The sequence below is a fragment of the Euwallacea similis genome, chromosome 1, assembly GCF_039881205.1.
Source record: "Euwallacea similis isolate ESF13 chromosome 1, ESF131.1, whole genome shotgun sequence".
In the NCBI taxonomy this organism is placed as follows: domain Eukaryota; kingdom Metazoa; phylum Arthropoda; class Insecta; order Coleoptera; family Curculionidae; genus Euwallacea; species Euwallacea similis.
The window spans coordinates 1,943,222-1,967,078 of NC_089609.1; the positions used below are offsets into that span (position 1 = coordinate 1,943,222).

Consider the following 23,857-nt stretch of genomic DNA (forward strand, 5'->3'; position numbering starts at 1 on the left):
ATGAAGATACTGTAAGTATATTGATAACAGTTTCAAATATACAGGATGTTCCAAAACAATTTGTGAAATAGTTTGTTTAATTCCTTATTCATCAAAATCTTAAATAAAACTTGGCATAGACTGCAAGCAAGACTGCAAGTGTATATCCCAAAGCATTTACATCTGCAGAACATCGAAGATAAAGATGCTGTGCATGAAAATTTTGGAAACTGTGAGAGATTAAATCTGGCAGTTATATTGGAGAAAAGTTGTGTTATGAGGAAAACTTGAAATTATACAAAAATATTATGAGGGGACATGATAATATTTAAAGGGTTTCTGGTATAAAATTAGCAGTATTTCAATCCTCTGTATACATGAAACAATCAATAAACAAAATAAATTGTACTGAAATGTTTGGAGCATTACTAGCACTTACCCTTTGTTTGTAATCAGTAAATCTCATGTTTCTTTGGTGTTTATGGTACAATACTTTTACTTCGACCAGAAACCCAAAGACTAACAACACAACTAGGACTAAATGGAGATTATTCAATTGACCAAGTCGTCGATGTAACATAAGCATTACAAATATTCATGTAAAGCATTTTATTAATGTTGTTAAGAATTGAACTCCTTCTCCACTAACTACTACTGTCAACAAGTAAACAAAACTATCAATACATTTTTACATGTCACTTCATAATTTAATGGAACTTCTATGAGTTGTAAATTGTAAAATTACAAATAAACTTCGAACTTTATTAGTTTATTTGGTATTTATTTAAATATTTAATTATTATTACTTTCATAAATAAAAATATTTGAATAAATAAATCACAAAATTCAAACAATCCAAACAAAAAAATAACATAAATGTGACAACTGACACTGATGTGACGGTTCACTGATAGCGAAAGGTAGGGTGGAAAATCGTAATTGCACCGGGTTGGGTGTTTATATAGGAGACATATTTTGTTCGCACCCGGTGCATTAGCAAAGCCGTCAAATGAAAATTTTGCATCAAAAATTTTTGACGGAGAAATCAAGGAATTGATTATGATTAGCTGCGGTTATATTAATTACTTAAGAGGAAAATAGATTCATATGGATGACGTAGCAAAATTAATTATAGAAATAACTACAATTCTTATTTGCAATTGAGTCGGAAATAATGATTTACATAAGAGAGATATCATAGCCGAAGAACGATGTTTTTTCTTTTCTTCTCTTTCATTTAAATGGTGGTTTTGTTTTTACTTATAATGAAGTAGTCATAAAAATATTCTCAGTTAAATAATAGGTTCATCAAAATCATGAGTTGTAAGAAACAGCCGCAAAGCAGGACGCATAGCCAGGAATCGTCTAGGAACAAAACCGCTGCACTCGGCACTTATTTCATTCTAATCATTCGCTTAGGCTTATTCGAGTGATCTGCAGTTCTCGCACGTGATTGGTTCGAATTTCCGACTTAATTAGTTCAACAGTTGGCTGGTAGGTGGAGCGGAAAATTGAAAGGAAAAAGAAGTGGTCATCAGCTTTTTCCCAGTTATTTTTCAGCATTTTCCGATTTTTTTTAGTTAAATTTTTCATTTATTACCCACTTTCTGAGCGGAATACATTACGAGGAAGTCAGTGCGGTAATTGAAGTGAAGGCCGTTCTAGTAGTTGAACGATTTTTCACATAATTCTTCGGCAGTTCACGGCTTGGTTATTCGATTCTGTCTTGCATAAAAAATGTGTTGTTTATATTTTGGAAACGAATTTAATACCTTTTGCTTCTGATTTCTGAGGAACATTGAAGTGCCGTTACATTGAATCGAAGGTAAGATTCTGAACAAGGTCAATATTTTTTAGTAGATAGTAGAATATTAACAATGTGGAAATAAACATGAACCCCTAAAAATGCCACTGTTTCTATACCTATCTACCAAGGTAAGGGTAGGACAAGCAATTATCAATTATTCCAACCTTTGTTCAGAGAATCACAATATATACCCCTCTTTAAAAGCAATCACGGTTTAGTTGGGAGACACTAAATTTTCATAAGGTGTTGTTCTGTAGTTCAAGACTCGCTAGATTCTTAGATGACAACTAACAGTTGCCTCGTGTGAATTCTCAGAAAGGTCTCTATTCTACATTATTTTATTTTCAATTAAATTATGTAGGTAAACAGAACTGTCCGCAATAAAATTCATAGTTATTTACCTAACAAGTGCAGAAACATATTATAGTGCATACTGATTGTAATTGACTAAATGACACAAAGGAGGGTTTCAGCAATAAGTGTAATAAGCACTTTTATACCTGTTATAAAATGCTTTGTTTCTGTTGCTTTGGATTGATATAGATCTGATAGGCTCTAATTAGACTCAAGAAAATTATGGACATGGTAAGCTTGGAATACACCATGAAGGCCACAGTGTCATTGGCTTAGATAAGCCTTTACAATAGTGTGTCTCATTTTTGCTTGTTTTTACTAGGTGGGACCTGAAAGATACAGATATCACTGACATTATCAAGTTAAGGCTGGTAGTGACCTTTTCTTCCATGATCCTGACTATTGATTCTTTCTATGGTGGCATGAAATTTGTGCAGTTTTTGATGTCATGATTGAACAATGACTTATCCAAATTTGATCTTAACTGGCACATCCAAAGTTCACTGATCATATAAATCAATGCTGAACATTGAGAATGTCCTTCAATAATTTCATAAAAAAATCAGAGGACCTGCCAGTTAATAGTCAAAGGGACAGTGACATACAAGCTTGTCTTAATCAAATTTTAAGAATTTAGAGTGAGTGCTAGATCTGTACTATCACAAAGGGCCTTGGGGAGGGTATGAACTTCCAATGGACATGAATGACACTCTTGGAATATGGAGTGTACAAGCGGAGGTTCACAGATATTTTTATGCTGAGATACAGGGCGTTTAACACGACACTGTATAGTGCTTTCATAAGTACTGTGTAAATTTTTTTGAGGTAGTTATTGACTATTTCTTTTGTTTCGTTACACTTAGAACTTTTTCATCTTCAGTATTTTACTCTAAGTGTCTCTGTCCCTTTGTCAGAATTATTTCCAAAAATCTATAGCGTATAAGCGATTCATATCTTCAACAATATTAACGCATTCGCTGCCACTGTGCTCGCCTCTTAAACAGTCTCGATAAGTAATCGCCGTCATTAACAGACTCGTTTGTTAAATAACTAAGGAAACAGTGACAACTAAATCCAAAAGTGCAAAGTTAATACTTCTGCAAAAAATCAAAAACGGACCATCGAACTCTGCAATTCCACACTATTCCCCTTAGACCTCTTTGTTTTAAATCTCGCAGGAGCAACCAGGCAAATATCCCGTATCACGCTAATAAATTTTTCAATGGAAAACTGTCAAGCAAAAAAGATGGTATCGTTGTCTCTTCGATCTATAAAGTGGTCTGGGCGCGAAAAACGCTCTCTTGAAAGTTGAAAGACGGTCAAAGGGGGACAAAACGTCTAAAACGATTAAAAAGGAAGCGAAGTGAAGACACAAAGTCGGGTACAAATGTTGCACCGGGGTCTCGTCAAAGCGCTTTATAATTTTTAAGTTTCGCTGTGATCTAAGCGTTCGCTTTGACGCGGCCCGCGAGCGGCTTCTTTGATGTTCAGGGACCGGTGTCCGATGGTCGGAGCTCCGGGGGGGTCGCCGTCACCTGTTGTTGCCGAATGAAACAACAAAATTTATTTTCGGACGTAGGCGATGTGTGTGTGGATGTGAAAACCGATCGTGTGGGTTTCATCACGAAAGATAAAAGATTTCCTTGCTGATAACTAATGTCTTGCTCGAAATGTTGGGATAATTGGAATCTTACCAGTTTGATAAACGAGCACGAGTCAAAGTAGTTCTCGCTTTGATCGCAGAACTGCCACAGCACTTCGGCATATCAGATCTCTGTGTTATTAAATGGCAGTCACGTCATATAACGATTTTTTAATTGCGGGCTCTTTAGTTGAAGTATCAATTTGGTTTCATGTAGGTCTACTTGAAACAGTGACCGCTCTGCCTCAGTCAACTACCCACCCTTCCCCGCCACGCGAGCTGCCCCGCAGCCCACGTACACCAACTCCACCCTGTCCAGCACACCCTGCTCCTCGTCAGTGTAGGTTTCATTACCTGTCGGTTATCTAAAGTAAGATCAATTGTCTTGTTTCTATTATCCTCTCCGTTCATTATTCATAATTTCTGCGTACCTGTACCATTATCACTGTCCGTCCGCCACTGGAAGCCAGCAGTTTTGTTCTCGATTAATTATCGAGGTGAAAACACCCAACGGCCAGACGCCATTAACCAGCCATTAAAGAATATTAAGCTTTAAGGAATGGTCGGACAAACTTGCCACTATTGCTACCACATTTTTCTTCCTGAAGATAATATTCAATAGTTGAACAGCATGTTTTTGTAACTGTTTTTAGCATTGTCCGCTCCTTAATTCCACTTGGAAATGCATTAATTTCCTTGAAACCGAGCGAGAAGGCACCGCAAAGAGGTCAGAAAATTGTCTTGTTTGTCGGTACAAGAGTAAAACTTGTTTTAGACAGGTACAGATTTTTCTGCGCGTTTGAATCCTTTGATGTTCCAATCTATCCTGGCAGTTCAGGTCTTGCTAATCGCCCAACCACCGATTCATGTAGAGGCGTTTTTCCGGATTTAGACGCCGAAGATCAAAGATCTCTCTTAATACTCCACCGTTCTTTTACTAATTTGGCAAGAAATTTGAATTAGAGGGACTTTCGAGATGAAGAATCTCGAGTAACCCGAGGCCAAACGGCAACGCCGCTCTTTTTAACACGGCATCTGTCCCGGAAGAATTCTCCGAATTGGTCCTTTAGATAGCTTTCATGAGGACCGAAAACACGAAATTTTACTTCTTTTGACGATGCCGCAGACCCGAACTCATTAGATATAGCATGCCCGATTGTCCAATAACCGGAGGATCTTAATTTTTATAAATTTACTTATTTTGTTCGCATCAAAATTGCCCACATGTCCCGTCGGTTTGTGCATCTTTGAACTTTGAGGAAACAGTTTTAGTGAACCGCATCAAGATTTTCATTGGTCGCTAGCATTGTCCATTGTATCGGTGTTCTGGTGCTTCATACGTTAATTTGTTCCGTTTCAGATTTCCGGCTGGTTGCCACTCCAACTCCATTACTTCGAAAGTGCTCGTTTTGCTGTCCAACTAAGAAAGTAAGTAGACCTAAAATATGCTTCGCTTCCCTTTGATATTCTTTCCAGAGCAACTTCCAAAGGACTTACTTTCGTAATTTGCCAGAAACTCGCGGCTTTAACCTGTTACAGATGGCGTTTTTAGGTTGCTCTAGAATATTAAAGTCAAGCTCTAAATAGTTTATGGTTATCCTAATGAAAGGCGTCGCGCTTTGTAATCTCCACGTTTCAGCCCTTTAAGCATATTCAGCTGCTTTTGACTGATTTATTGCCGATTTTCTTGTCATGTTGGTAATGTTTTAAATCCCATTATACGTACTTGGGGGCTAATTATACAGATTTACACCTCTATGCATGCGGAATAAAAATTCCTGTGCAGGGGTAAAATTGCGTGGATTTAGAAATTGTTTCGTGCATGTTTGATTTTATCGTGGAATGGCGTGTTTTTGCTGCGCCCTAAAGAGTTTTAAAACGAGCTCTACCCCTAGCTTCTATTTTTGTTATCAGACACCACGCGACCTAATTATGCTATTCAGCGCTGCAAAAAGTAGAGGTAGGCAGCCAATCTGTTCTTACCTAGAGAATTAACGCGATATCGTCGAGCAAGAAGTTAAAAGCGATTCAGTGGAAAATACTAAACAGACTGCAAGCGAACAAGAAACTGCTGCAGGCTTTACGTACCGAAACTTTAAAACGCACAACTACGGCCGCAAAAGGGAGTAAAAGTCGGCATTTCCTAGAAGCTTATTGGGATTCCAAAAAAAAGTGTGAAGGTGCCACGAGGATCGATCTGCCGTGGTGGTACCGAAAAGTTTGGCAATCTCAGTTCAGTTCGCATTGACCACAGCGTCACGTCCCATCACACTGATTTCGTCCCACCGTTCAAGGAGGTGCATCATTAATGAGAGTCTTTTTTGGGTCTTCGTTGGGGGAAAATTCAACGATCGTTTCGCGCTTCAGGGGTTAAAAATTCACGACTTTTCCTGACTTCGATCCAGAACTTCTGCAGGGCCCGTGGAATTCACGACGAATTCTTTGGTTTTTTGCCGCCGGCGTTTAAGGAAGATTTTAATAATTTCACGCTCGTGAGATTTTCCGGGAATGCCTCAGCTTCGGCTCGAAGTTGGCCCGGGGGTTCCCGAAGGACTTCTTCATGTCCGTTTAAATCTCTCCGTATATTATAGGACTTTTAAAATTAATTGTATCGGTATCTGGGCTTCGTCATGTTGTCGGCAAAGCAAGTACCACTCTATCGCCCTGTAGATTGTCAGCATCAGATCGGTCGTGACGTCATATGGCATAGAATATCCTTGAGAGCAGTGCCCACCCCAAAATGGAATTAAATTTCTCATAAATTCTGGGAGCTGTAAAAACCTGACAATGGACACTTTTCAAACGCCCTGTATTTTGATAACGAAGTTTCCAGGCCTGTGTTTAAAGGAGGTATTTTTTCTCTGCTTGAACGTGCCCCAAAATTGCCCGAGCAACATCCGTAATGGTGTAAGCGATGTAGAAAATTGAAGCGATTACCACCCAGAGTTTTTCCAATTCTTCCACGACTGACATCTGTTAGCCATCCATATCGAAATTGTACGCTCCAAGCTACTTCGTTATTTCTGTGAAATTAAACGTCAAAAAGGTATCTTAATTCGATGAGACGGGGTGAGTGATGCCACGGGGCGACGACGTCCAGGCCTAGGTCGTTACACCCCTGAAATTTAACCAAAATTCCCTAACCGTAAAATTACCTACGGTCTGGAAAATCTTAATCTCGAGGGTACCGCGTCGGCTCTCGGTCAGTCGTTTCTAGTGGTTCTTTATGACCATTTCGAGGGTACCGAACGATAAAGCAGGTATACAATAAAATACCGAATTCCTCGTATTTTCGGTATTTCGGCGTTTCAGCGAAAGGCAGCTGATGGGCGCGGCCCGAAAATTGGTGGTATGTAAATGGTATGAGAGGCGGTTTGTTAGTTGCGACTTTATACCCGTCATAATTTAATTACCTCCGGAATTGTTGGCGTTGAGAAGCAGGTAAATTAGAAGGAAAGCCGAAAATAGGTAGGTCCCATTAAGGGAGCGTGTAATGTCCAAAAGGATTACTGGATTACGGCGGTAAAAGGCACCGAACCTGGAGGGTCATTGAAAATTAAGACTCTCATTTGAATTGTCCCTTAACGGCATCAGATGTAACCAGGCAGGGAAAGAAGGTGCCGACACATTGAATAGATCACCTCACCATAGCGAAAGACAAGACGGTTCCGCCCCGGTTCTTCGGAAAGCAACATTGAATGCAAGAATGATGAACCTGGGAAGGGTCCGAATGCGCGTGCGCGCTAGCCACGTTGACGCGTTACTTGGCGGCGTAGCTTCCGCGCATGCGCACACGAATAGTTTTGTGCTACTTTTGCTCAATTTTTCGTGTTAGCTCTGTTTGACAGTTTGCTGCAGCTCGACGAATCAAAGTTGCCTGGCTCACCAGACTGATCGTGCGGTAGTTATACGAAGATTCATGTATCATGTCAAGAGAGATGATTACCATTGTGCAATATTTATCTCGGAAAACATATTTTTGTCCTCAAAGCTACTTTGAGGGAGAGCACTTTAAACTTGAAATGACCTCGAAACGTATGTAATTAATTCCGTGTGTAATATATCGGTAATACCTATATTCAAAAACCAAATCCCGCCGTGACGGAATAAACATAAAAATGGTTTATCGCCGGCAAGTCAGTCGCTTTTAAATAAATCCACGACGTAAAAAACGCATTTACCTAAAAGCGGTACTTATCGATTACAGGAAACAAAATCATGGAACGGCGGTTCCTTTGATGTATTAAATAGCCGCGCCGTCGCTTGTGTATTCTAAATGTTAACACACGAACAAGCTATTAATGCGAACTATCAAAATGCACGATTAATGGCTGTTTTTATTTGCTCAACGATCAATTCAACAAATATTTGATGGAAATATTAATTCGATATCCGTGGCGACAATATGGACGGTTGATGTGTTTTTGTTATACTTTGGTTCCATTTCGGTGGTTGATGTACATAACGTATAATGGCACGTTTATATACCTCGATCGTAAAGTACATCATTATGAGTCGCGCTGAGGGGTTTATCGCGCGAAGGTCACAAGTAGCTACCACGCCACCGTGGGGCGTACAGGGTGCCAGTTTTACGAGCCCCGCCACTGAGATCTAGGTTATCTTAAACGCTACGGGGTCGGTTAAATTAGAGCAAAATTGCGCAATTTAATGCTTAACTCTTGTGACGGCCGTGGCTGATAAAATGGATCACCATTTTTCAATCATCAGGGTAGCGGTGGATGAAATTTTAAATCACATATGCCAAATCACTCTGATATTTATAATTAATTAAGTTATAAATAATTAAGTACCTGTGCGTTCCGGACGTACATAATTTTAACCGTCCATTTTTTCAAACGCCCTGTATATTGTTTGAGTAAAAAGGGCGCATGTAACTTTCTATTTGACCACTTGTAGCAATCAACCCTGATAGAACCCAAACATTAAAAAAAGTCTTTGCGCCACTTGGGAAATATTTCATTTCGAATTCGCCAGGGAGAGTTCATAAGAATGCGTTTTCAAGTCTTCCGTACTGCTTTTTTCTAAATAAGTGCGAAAACTGAAATTTCGTTTTTGTTTATAAATCGAAAACGGCAAAATTGACGTTTTCGGAAACCCACAATGCCACTACCGACCGAGGGACAGGCCAAAAAGTACCCTTTCAAAACTAGCTAATTTCCCTAAATGGCTTTGAATCCGGCTCCAGCTGAGTACGACCGTAAGCGTCTATGGCGCCTGCACTGGCTGCTTGTCTGACTCTTTGCGAAATGGCTTTACCAAAGAAATAAAGAAAGTACAAGAAGGAAGACGTTGACAGTAATTTGGACCCCCTTAGTCTTGGGTCGTTAATTTTTGAATTAACGGCGATATCCCATAACCACTACCAATAAGGGTGGCGTGAGGGCTTCAAGAAAATTTTCGCTTTAAATTTTGTAGCCTGAGCTACATCACGTTTTCTGGCAATTTAAACTAAGAAGCGACAGATCCTCTCCTGAGATGTGTAAATTAAGCGTTTGACACATGTCTAAAAATTAATCGTCACGTTTGGTGCGCCTTTTTGGTGTGACATTTCATTGTCAAAGTTGTCAATTGTCGTTTTTTTGCCGGTAAGTCACCATGCATTAATGTTCTTACAACGTAATCCTATCTTACGTTTTCAAAGGGAGAGACGTCAGTAGTATCGAGTTGTAGCAATGTACTGGGTGTCCCATTTAAATGGGGAAAACTTGTTAGGGTTCAGCGTGGCCTCAACGCCCTGCGTGTGTAGTAGCACTTACAAAATTAAACTAGTAAAATACTGGAGAGTTCTTATAAGGTGTTTTTACGTCAGTCGCATATTTCGTGATTTTCGCGACAAGGGGATGCACACGTTTCCACAGGCCGCCTACATCACACGTGGTGTGCGGCGACAAAAAACCAAGATTTTATTCGACTTTTTATGTGTTTATACTTGACTGGAAGGACAGTTTTTTTTTTGTGTAAAACGTACGAGTGAGCCATTCATTAAGCAAGCATTATTGTCATCTGCCATCAGTGTCTATGAGCTGCTTACTTAGTCTGGCGGCATTTCTTTGATTGTTTTCGTTTTGAAGGCAGATGTAGCAAGTCGGCAATGTGGCCTCCTGTTACATATATTGTCGGTAAGAACAATAGTAGAATTCCTGCTAACTTAATTATGTTCTACACACTTGTCTATATCACCCATCAGATAAGTCAACCGCAGTTGATCGATGGCATTTCCATATAAGTGCGAATCGAGACATGCGGCATATTGAAATTTGAAATATTTCATAACCCACTCCGGCCATCTCCCCAACGTGTTCCTGGTATTTGAACCAATCTTTTAATGTCACCTAGATGCTGCTGACCGTTATATATTATTAGATTCTTGAGCATTCACCGTAACTTCCGTATGAAATATGCTTTTAGTTCAATATATCAGTCTCAAGTTAGTGAGTACATATTTATCTGCCATATATGCTTCAACCTTACATAATTCAAGCGGATTCTTGGCAATTTACTCTGATGATTTATAATCTCATTATCGGATTCATTGAGTATAGCTGCGTAGTGCATGTTAAAGTGTGCTCATCTTTGTAGTCGTTGACGGTAATTAAAAGTAATGGTGGAGTTGTTTTCGGCAAATTACCGTCAGCCTCAAAAGCGCGTTTTGACTTCTCTATTATTGGACGAGCCGGTTCATGGGCATTTAATTGTTCTGCTGGGCATCAACGGTCCATACGTGGAAACCGAATCGCCGAGCCTACTTTCAAAGTCCACAAATCTAACAGCCACCGTCCATTGTTGACACGGTGGTACAAGTGTGCACCAATACCTGGAGCCAGGCCAATCGTTCATTTAATTCATCACCAGGCCTCCACGAGCGAACTAGTGAAAATTATGATAACAGAATAATAAAACAAAACTCTAATTTTAAGATTCACGATTTATAAAATCCAAACCGATCGAACGAATACAAACGGCGATTCGGTTTAGTACGTACGCCTCTGTGATGCTGGAATTATAGGGCCGAAGTGCGGGGGGTACGGCAAAGCAGGCGGCGTTCTTTTGAGGCCCAGAAAGCTTAGTGGTACCGCGGTTGCTGACCCTCGGCGCGGTCTTCTGGTCGTACTCTGAAGGGTACCCAGTGGACTTGATAACAACTCTCTGTTCTTTTAACGGTCGTACTGCCGGAATTAAAGATCAGTTTGGCGAACTTACTTGGCCCGATCGTACCTCAAATGTAGTTCCGGGCCGTACCTACCTGTTGTGTGGTGAATATCTGTCAGTCGGCCTGTTGTGCTTGTGCGTGTCCCGTGGATAAATACTTACGTGAAAATTCTGCCATTGAGAAGCTTTGTTCGGATGATTTGTGTTGTGGTACTTGTGGCCGAGGGTGATGTAAAATGGGATTTATCAAGTATTTCGACTGGATGTTTGTCAGCTGTCCCCCGAAATCTTGTAAGTTTGATAAATTAAACGCATTATTGAGCCCTCAAGATTAGATTTCGTTCAGGTTAGTTAAGCAACAGTTAATGCGGATTTAATAGTGTGCCCTCAGACATAAGTGACGACAAAAAGCATACTTTATCAGGTGCTGGTTTTTATGTCAAGAAGAGTTTTTTTAAATTCAGGGGCTTTTCAGCTCCTCAGCTGCCGTTGAGGTTGTTTGCCCTGTTAGGTTCATGGGGATTTATTGCACTTAATTGGGTCACTATTTTTATTTTCCTGGACTTGGGTCATAATCGATTAAGATTCAATAATGAAATAATTTTTAATAAAATTTTATTTCTGAAGGAGCAAAGAGCACGTGTTCATAAGCCATTCTCAGTACCACACTGAAGATGCTGTTTTTACCATGTTTTGAGTCATAAATCTAAGCATTATGATAATTTTACGGAAATGCTTCTGAACGAGGTTAATTTACAGTTTTTTTAAAGTCGTGCTGAATGTCTTCGCAGGAGCTTCCGTGCGATGTTAAATATCTTTGCCTCCAGATTAAAGCCACATCCTTCCATTGCATAAAGATAATTGAAACTAATCAAAACATTGGATATCAAATTATCGAGGCCAAGTGTTGATTGGAAATTAGATATGCGACTTGAAATTCCAATATCCTCATGCAAAGGTTCCCGTTTTACCAGCCTCACCTCGAATGTCGGTTATCTTAAGAATAAATGCGTTTTCAAAACCGCAATGTTGTTAATATTTTTCTAAACATCCGGGAAAAACTAAATACTCGATTTTTTGTTTTTTGCTTATAAATAAAAATGGTAAACGGCTCATAAGAACCTGGACATTCTTAAATTATAATTCTGAAAAAAACCTTTTTGGGGCACTTTTTACAGCATTGTCAGTTTCATTCTATTGCACCGACTGCAACTTTTGTTTTTCTTGGGCCCCCATATTTCATCTCTGCAGATTTGGATACCATGAAATTCAATTATATGACTCAACAAACTCTTTAGGCGTTTGAATTTATGAAAATGTACTTCTGCCCTTCAATAAATCCTGCTGCTCATCTCAACTTCTTGTCACAACGGCTTAGATTTTTTGATCTATGCCCAGTTTCTAATGATATCTCTATGGGTGGCAAGAACAAATTAAGGTCATGTACTGCCTTACGTCTAAGAACTTTCAAATGAATGATTTTAGCCACTTTATGTCGATGTATGGTCATTATGGACACCTTGATGAATGTGTTGTTTCTAATATCATGGAATATAATTTGATGATGAGCTAAATGTTTTAGTCGAAAATTCAGCTGTTAGGGTTCCTAGAAGATTTGTAGATTGAATTGAAAATTTGAACCCTTAGCATGAATGTACTGGGAATTGGGGTTAGCAGATGAGATGTGCTTGCTATGTCGTTTTTGGTACATATTTGGGGGGGTATCTATAGGCCCAATCTGTTTTTGTTAATTTTGAAAGGGAATTGAAATGAAAGTTCCTCAAATTGCATTTGAGTCCCAACTAAATATCCAAAAAGTTTAGAACTGTTTCCTAAAATTTCCTCAGCTACGTTTTCTGCCTCATTTGCTTGGGAGCGAGCTTCGCTAAATTTTGACATACATAATCGATATTTTGACATATTTGTTAATCAAATTTGACATACTGTCATATCACACACGTCAAAAAATTGCTTGTCATCTGCTCAACCCTGTATAATACATATTGCATTTTTTGCTGTAGTCTTGGTTTTTGTAGGTAACGAAGGAACTAAATTACTGAATAAAAAAAGTGTTGATATTAAGGATAAATAAAACAGATGTCCAGATTCTATACCAAAACCCGGACCAAAAACCGTCGATCATCAATGGGCTCTTGATAAGTTGTGTAAAAGCTGACTTGGCAATATCTTCAAATTCTTTTCCTCTCCTAATACAGCCGTGCATTTACGGATGAGGAAACTCTAAAATGTTTTAATTGTCGGAAAATTTCCTCATATCCTTTTAAGTAAGGCTCAGTTGTCATTCCCCACCCTCCCACCAGTGATAAATGTGGTTTTGCTGTCTCACCCCCTGCGCGGAGAATCTGATTTATTCAACACTAGAGGAGGACTGTTCAGTTTGAATTTTTCTAATGCAGTTTTCTTGTCTTCGGCTTTCCCTCTGCTAATCGTAAATTCGACGAGACGTCTTCCAGGTGTCGAGCTGAAAATGAATTCCGGGGGTGATTTTAATATTTTATAGCCTTCCGCAGTGTAGGGGGTGTAAGTGTCGTTTAGCTCATTTAGGTAGCTCTAATGCACGTTTCGATTAAATGTTTTAGTAGTCTGAATCGTACCTTCTGCTTCTCCGTTACAAATGCGATTTTCCCCAACTTGAATGTAAATATGAAAGTTCTCTTATATCCACTGAGACATCAAAGCTCTCCGCTTAAAACGCGTATCTAAATGAAAATTATTGCTCATTATTCCGGTCGGGCTTGCTGCAGTCTTGAGCTAGAAAAATATTACAGGGTATTGGATGGCCCGAGGCTCCGAACGGCGGCAATCTTTTTTAAGAAGAAGACGGTCGGTCGGTGCAGTCAGTCACTCATCTTGACTTAATCCATTGGCGTCCTAATGAAAAGAGATAACCTTGCTCGCCGCAGTTTCTTATGTTCACCTTTAACTAAGCAAATGATAATCGACTACTGATTACTTTGTTTTTAATAGCTCCCGCTTTTAGAGTTATTTTACAATGATGGCAGTTATGCTAATTATTGTAATACAACCGTAGATTAAATAAATTCATTAGTTATTCTCATGAATATATTAAGGTTTCTTTCGTCAAGTTTCACTAGGTTTTTGTCCGTTTTCCTTTGGAGTAGTATTTGCGTTCATAAAATATCACCAGTGGTTTAGTGACTGACTACCTTTTGCGCACCATGGAAGGATTTTAGATGGCTTTAATGGAAGCCATTTCAATTTTATGACTGATATTGTATTTCGATTTTATTGCTTATGATGTACGTATGTGAATGTAAGAACGTCTATTTCCTTTCAGATACTTGCAATACCAATTTGAAGAAATCAGCTAGCCATCCGTGTCTTCCCATTTGCTTACTGAAAGTGCCTACAAATGCTGTGACGGCTGAATTTTACGCTATTGTGTTAGCAAAGTAAGTATGTATCTTATAATGTATCAGAAGATGTATCGCTCCGGTTCCATCCGATAGGTGTTTAAAAATTTTCCCTTGAGTTATCCGCCACAGTAAGTACAAAAATATTGGAATAAATTCATCGCGTCGTTTTTTTTTATATAAAAAACGCTTGGACTCGTCGATTTTGATTTTTAGTCGAGCATTAATTCATTTTTATGTATGTGGCTGCGCCAAAAACCAATATGCCGTTTTCAATCTGGCCAAACCAGGGTCTAAACTAAGCTGCGAACTCGTTGGTAACTTTGGCTGTAAAATTTATAATGCAGTTTGCATAAGTCTTAGTAAAAAACCTCATAAACCTAAAATTTAAAAAAATATTAGTTCCATAAGTCTATTATCATTAGGACAATTTTTTAAACTGCAACGTGGACTTAGCGTCCCTTGGTCAGCAATATAGGAAGGTCTCTCTACCGACCGAGAAATATTTTAACTGTTGCACTTTTAAATTCGTTCCAGGCTTACTGATTTTACTCTATGTAAACCTATACATAAATTAGCAAGAACAGAAAAATTTGATATTTTATAATTCAGTGAAGGCATGTCATACTCTCTCAGTTCTCAAGTCTCCACACCAAAACAATAGACTGCATTACTTTTTACTCTTCATAAACATGTGGTTCTAACTCTTCCTCCGTATCTCCATGATTTTCCACTAATTTTTTTATAACAATAATTTAATAATAATATAGTAATGCTAGAAGTCAGCTTGACCCTTCAATAAATATCCTCTGCCAAGGCCTCAACTCTTCTCTTGTCATTAGTTAGATGATCTAATTACACTGTCCTATGCCTGCAAATCCCATTCTAAACGGTCCTAATTTGTCTTCTTGTGTGTATATGAAAAAATCAAAAATTTTGAATTTTTTGATTATTAAAAAAAAAATTTTTTTTAATTTTTTATATTTTGGAATCTAAATTAAACTCGTCATTACTGAATCTTAATTATCAATCAAGTTTAGCAAGTTTGGGCTAATTTATCTGATGACCTTGGAATTATTCCTGACTTACAAGCAGACAAATAGGACCATGACAGTTGGTCTACCCCATACAGACAGTTGAAATGGGTACAATTTCAACTAATCAAAGTAAGAACAAATAATAACAATTAAAATAATTGGAAAAAAGGCAGTTTTGACTTTAATTTCAAGGAAAATATAACTTTTTATCAATTTCTTTAAAGTTTTTGAGGCAAATTTCTTAATATTTTATACTCTCATTTTCCTACTCTTAATATAACAATTAAAAGGAGCACCCTGTGAGTGCTTTCAAATATAAAAAGCCAAATTTTCCCCCTCCTCATATTTCAGGCTTCGATCGAAGACTCTTGTCAGACTGCATTTCGGTTACTCCCTGTTTGAGTGTCAGTTATAGGGTATCTTGTACACACAAGAACTGACAGCTTTTCATAATCCTTATTAACAGTGGGCTTTATTAAAAAAACTATTGTGTTTGAGCCATCTTAGTACATTGCTTCAAGCCAGGTACAGTTCTCGATAACATGGGGTATGTATCATAAGGTGTGGGCATGGCATCTCCATTATGCAAGAGCTAACTTACTATATCAATTACAATACCATAATTCAGTTATGATATGAAGCATGCAGTTTTTTCAATGTATTGTTCAAATCATGTAGGATTTGCCTGAGGGATCATATTTCATTGTTTGTCTGAATATTAGTGGGCTATTGATGCTGTTATTTCATATTTTCTGCTTCAGCTGAGTTATAATGCCCATGATGCTTTGTGCCTTGGGTAATATTATATACCAGGGGCCCTACCTGGCCCTTATAATTCATATTTTTAATATGATTTAATAATTTCTAAAATATAGTAGAGTGCTTTGTGGCTTTGTTCCTGGTAAATCAATATAGGCAGTTTTCAGCTTTACGCAGGGCTCAGAATATGTTGACTTTATATTGATCGAGAGATCCATAAGGGGTAGCAACCATTTTGAGCTTTAGACCTGCCATTTTATATGTTTTGTATCCTTCCATCACAGCAATCAATAGATTTTCTTATTAGAAGCAAAAAGGTCCTTTTGAATGTTCAATTTCCAGACTCAAAACTTGAATTTTTGGATAGCAATGCATAAAATTCTGAAAATTTGAGCCATAAATCACATATTTAATATTTGGATAAATGAGTCAAAAGTGGCAATGTTCAAATTACTGAACAAATCTTTTTACTACTTAACTTAGTTGAGAATTATTCAGTCAATTGTAGGCATGCAGATTCCAGATACTGTCATTTGATCTGAAGCTTCCAATTAACCTAGAATAGAGAAATGAGAAAACAGCAAACAAATCTCAATATTTATGCTCTGCACATACTTTGGCCAATTTACTTATTACAATAAATTACTTTATTGATTAAATAGCACTTATTATAAGGTACGGAATGTTTTGGAGTCTAGCATCTGGTATATACCCTACACATGATACATTTCATGGATGACATGCTGTGTAATAGTCTATAATCTAATCCAGTTCAAATCACGCTTCTAAGATTATTCTATAAATTCCCCTTTAAAGTAGCTATAAATAGTATGTATCTTCCTTAATATCATTTACTCTGCCCTTAGGATCCACTATGATGCTTCCAGACTTGCCTAACCCTAGGAATAGTTACATCCGCCACATCTCGCTTGTATATCGTAAAACCCCCGAAAGCCTGTCAAGTGGGCTGAGTTCAAGATGAGTAGCAAGGATCAGCAACAGTTTCTCCATGAGGGCGTTTTCCATCAAAACTCCCCGCGACCTCCAGTTCCTGGCGAAGAGAAGAGTCACTTCCTGTCCGACTGGGGACCGGAAACCATCAAACAGAGGTGTATGGAGGACGCCAAGTTGTTTACCAAGCCGAGCTCTCCTATTCCGAAAAGGAATTTCAGCCTTTCTTCTAGTAAGTACTAAGTGAAGAGAGACAAATGTAATTTTTGTATAATCTTAAAACACAGAAAATCAGCTCCTTAAGATAGCTTAAAATCAATGAGTCCAGACATATTTCCAGATTTTCTTTTAAAATCTGAAAAACCACTTTTGATTTACCTAGCTGGTTGTTAGAGCACTAGAGGAACACATTCATAATCATAACAATATTCTGTGTCCATACACCACATTAATCTTTTGTTGCCCTTCTTATTAGAATTTAAAGTATTTTGCAAATATCTTTGTTTCATAAAATATTAATTTGATGTATTTTGCAGGACCATCCACCTCCCTGGATGTAGCATCATCCTCCTCATCTAGACCTTCATCTCGACCCGCTGACCTTGCAGTTGGCAGTAGGTCTCCGCCGTCTTGTTTGCGATGGGCCCACTCCCTCCACACTTTGCTGCAGGATGGAGATGGAGTCAAACTGTTTAGACAGGTATTTTTAATCTCTTTGCAAAAATTCATCAGATTTTATGCATGTAATTATTTTTCAGTACCTGGAATCAGAAGGGAAACAGCATTCTGACGCGCTGGATTTCTGGTTTGCCTGTGAGGGCCTGCGCAACCAGCGAGGTGTCGATAAGATTATGCAGTTGGTTAAGTTAATTTATAAGTAAGTAATTTTCTGAATTAGTTGCATGGACTCAACTTACTATTTTCGTCGCCTTTTCATTTTTTATTATTTTAATTTTGTTAAGAATTGTACCAGACCGTATTTAATATAATTTGATTGATGATTCAGTAGCGCGTTTGAGGTATTAAGTAAGCTTATCCTCTACTAGGCATTAAATCAATTAAATTGCTACGATAAATGCAATCTACATTAAACATTACAGTACATCATAAAAGCTTGTTTGCCAATAATTTGTGTGCGGCTTATTTATATTAGTTGTTAAACCGAGTTGAACGGGAAGATTTTCAATATTTACTCTGAAGTTTTACTAGTCTGGCTCACATGTGGTGTCCGGTTAATAAAGTTTCGTTTCCGCTATGAAATTAGTGACTTTGTCGTTGCACATCAAATATTCTTATCACTTTCGGTATTAATTCAAAGGTTATGCTCCTATAAGAGCAAATGGTTTGATCCAGTAAATATTTGATCGCGGACGCGAGTGATGAATTAAAGTTCAAAGCTAATCCATTGTGTTATCATCGAACTTGTGATGATAGATTATGGCTCGAATATTTGACGAAATTATTGTCAATTGTGATGGCTCGGTCACTCTTAGAGAGGCTCCTTGATTGTTTGCAAAAGGTTTCAAAATAGGTCCACTATCACTTGCATGTATGCCTTCTCTTTATAGATCAAAATTATTTAATCAACTTACATTAATACCTCTAAGTGACGAGTCTAATAATAGTTTTTAATCTGATAATATGCAGACGTTTTGAGTACAAGATAAAGTAGAAACTTCAGCCAAATTCATGTTGAAATTGAACAAAAATTAAGCCACGGATTGAATAAATAAACAAGAGAATGATGGTTTGCAACTTTATAGTGTTGGAAATTATCGTTTACTCGTTTGTATTCTCCTTTGATCCTGCTTTCAGTCTTGTTTTGGTTGGGGAAAAGCTTGTGTAATACCTCAAACACATGATTCCCGCTCGGAAACATTTAAACACTTAAGACAACTATCGGAACAGCTAACTTTTTTCTTTTCAAAAGTATATTTAAAGTCAATAAAACTTCCAGTCTTTTATTAATAAGGCATTAGGACTTTTTATCTGTGTAAAATAAACAATATATAGAGTTAAGAACATTGATCAAAACAATAATTTTCAGGAAATATATTATAAAATCTGCACTACCAGTACCTGAGGAGGTACGAAAAGAAATAGGAAAAATTGTAAAGTCTTCCCAGTGCCTTGATCCTCCAGTCACGCTCTTCGATAAAGTGCAAGCCCAAATCGAACACTTAGTTGTGACTACCACTTACCCCAATTTTCTCAAAAGCGAAATGTACCTGCAATACGTAGAGGTAATTCTGATATTATTATGTGAAACGCTTTTTTCCAGTAAGTAAAGGGTTTCAGAATATGCAAAGCTCAAGCAGTAGCGGCAGTAGCAGTGACTTTAGTAACGATCTTTCGAATATGGCCAGTGCTCTTGATCCTCTACCAACTGTGCATGAAGATATGGAGTTGGTTGTTAAACCTCCAGTGCATATGGGACATCCCTCTGGTAAGTTCAATAGCACTCAAAAAAGTATTATTTGTCGAACGATTTTTTTTTCTTTTCAGGGAGTATGAGTACAGGATATCATACCCCTAACATTGCACCACCTCCCATGCGCTTAACCAAAGATCTTCTATTAATATCGCAAAAAAGGCGCTCGGGTGATCGTTCAAAGTCCGAAACGTTTGCAAGGTAAGTCTAAAGTTCAGGCTCGCTAATTTAGGCTTTGAGGCTCATCTTTCAGCTTGACGCTTTTAAACGTTGCTCACAATTTGCCCGATTGAGGGAAACGTTTCAGTCACGTTTAAGCAGCATGCAGATTTTGAAAGAATTATTAAATTTTTTATATTTTTGTGCATGTCACATTTCAATAAGTCTGTAATCCAAAATCGATTTTAACGGATTTTTTTAAGTTACAACCTAGACTCGCATTAGTATGATTTTTTCCTTTTTTTTGCTTGCAAAATAGTATGTTTGTTTATCGCGGTGGCACTGGCGCACATGCGGCGTACAATTCATACAACCCCGTTTCGAGGCAAGATAGTGAACTGCATAGTCTTAGTAGCCACTCGGATGTGAGGACGGAGTCGGACAACCTGTCTTTGACTGACAGTTCTATGTAAGTGTTTTGTTTTGTTTTTTTTTTTATTATTTTTTTATCGATACTTATATATGTAGTTCATATACATATATCATTTCGGTTTGGATCGATTTGCTGCATGGTTTGAAAACTTGCAGCGAGTAAACATGAGTTAGTATTAACTGTAAGATAAAACAAAACCATTCTCTCTGTCCCAATCACCTTTAAATAGGTAGGTACAATTAGCATGGCATAGATTGTTCCTTCCTCCCATGTATATGGTAGCATAATGGCATGCCTCATTAATTGAAACTTTTTTTACCTAATACATTGATAAAATGCATTTCCTACTTAATCTTTTATTATGATTAGGACGCCAATGTGTCTATCTTATTTTTTTAATTATATTTATAATTGCATACACACAAGTCTATTACACAATGGGACGTTATACAAACTTTCTTTTGTTGTCAATTTAGGACTGATTGCAATAATTATTGTTTAACAGAAATTCTTTCTTCTATTCTATTATAAATTGTACTAACTTTGTAGCCTTAGCTTGGCAACCTCTCAACATCACGAAATGATACCAAAAACCGTACTAATGCAAGCATTCTAATGCAATTATAGTGATGGCCGATCTATGGGTATTCGCACGTCTCGAAGACAGGCTACTCTCAACCGCGAAGTCCACATGAATCAAATATTGATTCCGCGAACTCAGTGGGTGGACAAATCGCAGTGTCAACCTATGGATACGCACAAATTCGCTTCGATGTTAATTGAGAAGCTAGAGATTGTTAAAAAAGACCGAGATACTCAGGAACTCTTGGAGAAGAAACTCACGGAGGTAAGTACAAGAATTTATTAGGAGAGAATTATGAGAAACGAAGAGGAGAGATGTATAAAACGATAGTTTTCTCATGTTTATTCTTCTGTTCTTTACATTAATCTTTTGCTACAGGGCGAATCCCTGCCAATGAATGACGCCAACATCCGCGACAAACTTCTTTTAGACGACGAAAACGATCAATCGATTTTAGACGACCATGTCTCGCTAGTGTTCCCCGACTTACCAGCCGGTATAACCTCACCTGGCATAATGTCTCCTCAGAAATATAGGTAATACTCTTAAATTTTTAAAACCTCTATAGCGAAGTCTTTAACGCATTCGAATATTTAGGCAACCCCGAAGAAAAAAAGATGGGTCGATATTCAGCAATGACTCAGGAACTGTGCATGATTTCGCCGAAGGTTTCGAACACAAACTTGGAATGGTCAAGTCAAAAAGCATGCCAGACTACCCGGATGATAGATTTGTGCGTGGGAGCGTTGGGAGAAGGTAGGTAATATTTTTGAGAAAATGCTGTTCAGTCATCCAGTTAGAGTTCAACATTTTTAACAGAACGAAACCTTAATTGTCTTATCAAATAACTAACAAAATAATATGACCAATCATAGGTCAGCATCCAAGAAGACGTTAACCGACTTGACGGACAGCGGAGTATCTGTGGTGTCAGATGCACCGCCTGCAATGGTCAAAGACGGTCGAGTTTTAGCGTGGCTGATGTCAGGACATAATGATGTCTCAGTTAAGCGCAATAGCAGTTACCGGACTAGTAGCGCCACATCACCCATTTCTAATAGACATAAAAAAGGTATTTAGTGCGGCGAGGCGAATGTCGATAAAGCTAAACTTTCATCGTTTCTTTATTATAGCATTGGGATCCAGGTCTAGCTCAGTGGAAAGGAATAGCGTGACCAACTCCAATTTGGGCCCTACTCAACCCTTCGGTGATGTCTGTAAAGCACCATTATCCGTCCCCAACACGTTGGAAGAAGCCAGGCGGAGACTCGAAGATGATTTTAGGACGCGACCGAAAGCAAGGTAAAGATTGTATTTTGACATCTTTTAATAAAATTCCCAACTGCATGAAAAACGCTAGTTCAAATGACTCGTTTTATTAGGCACTAGGGAAAATAATCAGAAAGGATTGACTGCAATAATGCAAATGAAACCTTTAATTCCCAGGTCGTCCTCAAATCGCCACTATCCAGATGTTATTACTCAGAGTAGTCAGTCAACTTTAAGAAAATCACAGCGTGCTGCGCGACCCTCATTACCCGCAGCCACCCAACAAACCGATGAAGTAACGACAGTAGTATTCACATTCTGTGACGAGGAGTTTCCCTATAGGACCAAAATTCCCGGAACACAAAATACATTGAAGCAATTCAAGGAAGTATTGCCTAAAAGAGGAAACTACAGGTAAGGCTTTGTGTCCTTCATATTATCTTCTTGGGGGTTTTATGTGTTTTTTATCTCTCAGATTCTTCTTCAAAACGGTCTGCGAAGAGCTTGGCGATCAAGTGATTCATGAGGAAGTGAGCAACGATGGTGATATAGTTCCTTTGTGGGAAGGTAAAATAATGGCTCAAGTTAAGCCTGTCGACTGATATTTTAGTTAAGTTTAAGTTTGCAAGTGAGCACTGTTTACGTGGATATGCCAAACAGTAGTGCGGTTTGTCAAGTTTTGTTTTGAAATTTTATGGATTTAATTTATTTTGTAATAATATAAAGAACTATAGTGTTCGCGCGTCTTTTCGAAATGACTCAAGGTCTGAGTTAGTTCAGGATGTGACCGCCTATAAAGCGAATACATAATTATTTCATTCAAAGGAGAAATAGGCAATCATTTTTATAGACAATTTTTTACTAAGTCGTTCGGTAGATCTAAATGCTTGAGGTTACTTATTAGTTAATTATTCCTTATTGTTGATGTTTAATATGACCGAATGTATAAATTGATCAAGAAATATAAGAACAATGTTGCTTCGGTCTCATTAATATGGTGTTAACTACACACTGCCGCTCAATTAAACGTGTACGTATAAACCTGCTATTCTACCTGCAATACCCGTTATACATAAAAATTTAATTTGCGAACCTCATTTACTTACCCCACCCACTTTTTTTTGTTCCTAATTTGACAGTATAGATCTGATTCGCTATTAAACACTTTTCTACCGAAACCAGAAGCACGCAATAATTTAGCCGCTAATTAGGTGCGTTAATAAGTGCCTTTGTAAAATTTATAGATATTTTACGCATAAAAGCTAATGTAGTTATTCCGTTATGGCAGCTAATTGCGTTCGTCGAGTTCAAAATCAAATTTTGAACTCGACTTTAATTTTGTAGAACTACGGATGATACCTCATTTGTGTGCATTACATTAGAATGCACTTGAATTCTTGAGCGCACGTATCTTGGAAGTAGGTTTTGTAAATTGAATTACCGACATCGTCATAAAATTTGCTTTTTTTGTTTTATTATTTTGTATAATTTTGTAAAGTATACTTAATTATTTATTCAGTCGTTTTTAACTTTTTTGAAATAATTTATTGTACATATATTTTTAGAGCTGTATAAACAATTTAATATTAATTATTTTTATATGAACTAAGTATAAAAGGTAATGCAGTATTTACGCAGACTAAATTTGGGAAGATTGCAAGGTGCCATAATTGAAAATCGAATGGATATGGTATGCTAGGCAGATTTTGCTGCGTTTTTCCTCAAAAATTACTTCATTGGCGTGTTTTGGGAAAACATAAATTGCAATTTAATAACCAATTTGGTTGTCGGAGAAGTCTGTAATATATTAAATCTTGTACACTTTTTTTGTCGCCAGTTGAAATAAAAGTTAGTATTTTGTAATTTCAATTATTTCGTTACCTTTGTC

General features: G+C 37.7%; 1 protein-coding gene and 1 long non-coding RNA gene across 7 annotated transcripts; one reads left to right on the forward strand and one right to left on the reverse strand.

The window, feature by feature from the left end:
• The first annotated feature begins 1,467 nt into the window (after positions 1-1,467).
• Axn (protein axin) lies at positions 1,468-23,832 on the forward strand. Of its 6 annotated transcripts, XM_066391262.1 has the most exons (17): positions 1,468-1,804; positions 5,143-5,210; positions 14,272-14,386; positions 17,010-17,326; positions 17,631-17,794; positions 17,853-17,971; positions 19,142-19,337; positions 19,393-19,540; positions 19,600-19,726; positions 20,004-20,153; positions 20,745-20,964; positions 21,079-21,236; positions 21,298-21,456; positions 21,576-21,772; positions 21,834-22,002; positions 22,147-22,383; positions 22,445-23,832. In XM_066391262.1, exons 4-17 carry the CDS (start codon positions 17,122-17,124, stop codon positions 22,569-22,571), a joined length of 2,376 nt encoding a protein of 791 aa, XP_066247359.1. In that variant the 5' UTR covers positions 1,468-1,804; positions 5,143-5,210; positions 14,272-14,386; positions 17,010-17,121; the 3' UTR covers positions 22,572-23,832. The 6 variants fall into 6 exon arrangements, with proteins under 6 accessions (XP_066247359.1, XP_066247405.1, XP_066247377.1 ...); XM_066391308.1 differs by lacking the exon at positions 20,004-20,153; XM_066391280.1 differs by lacking the exon at positions 14,272-14,386.
• Positions 2,393-7,163, reverse strand: LOC136409704 (uncharacterized). The gene is made up of 3 exons (XR_010752195.1): positions 6,938-7,163; positions 6,720-6,805; positions 2,393-2,469 (listed from the first exon to the last, which is right to left on the reverse strand). It is a non-coding gene; the product is annotated as an uncharacterized lncRNA (long non-coding RNA).
• Positions 23,833-23,857: the final 25 nt, after the last annotated feature.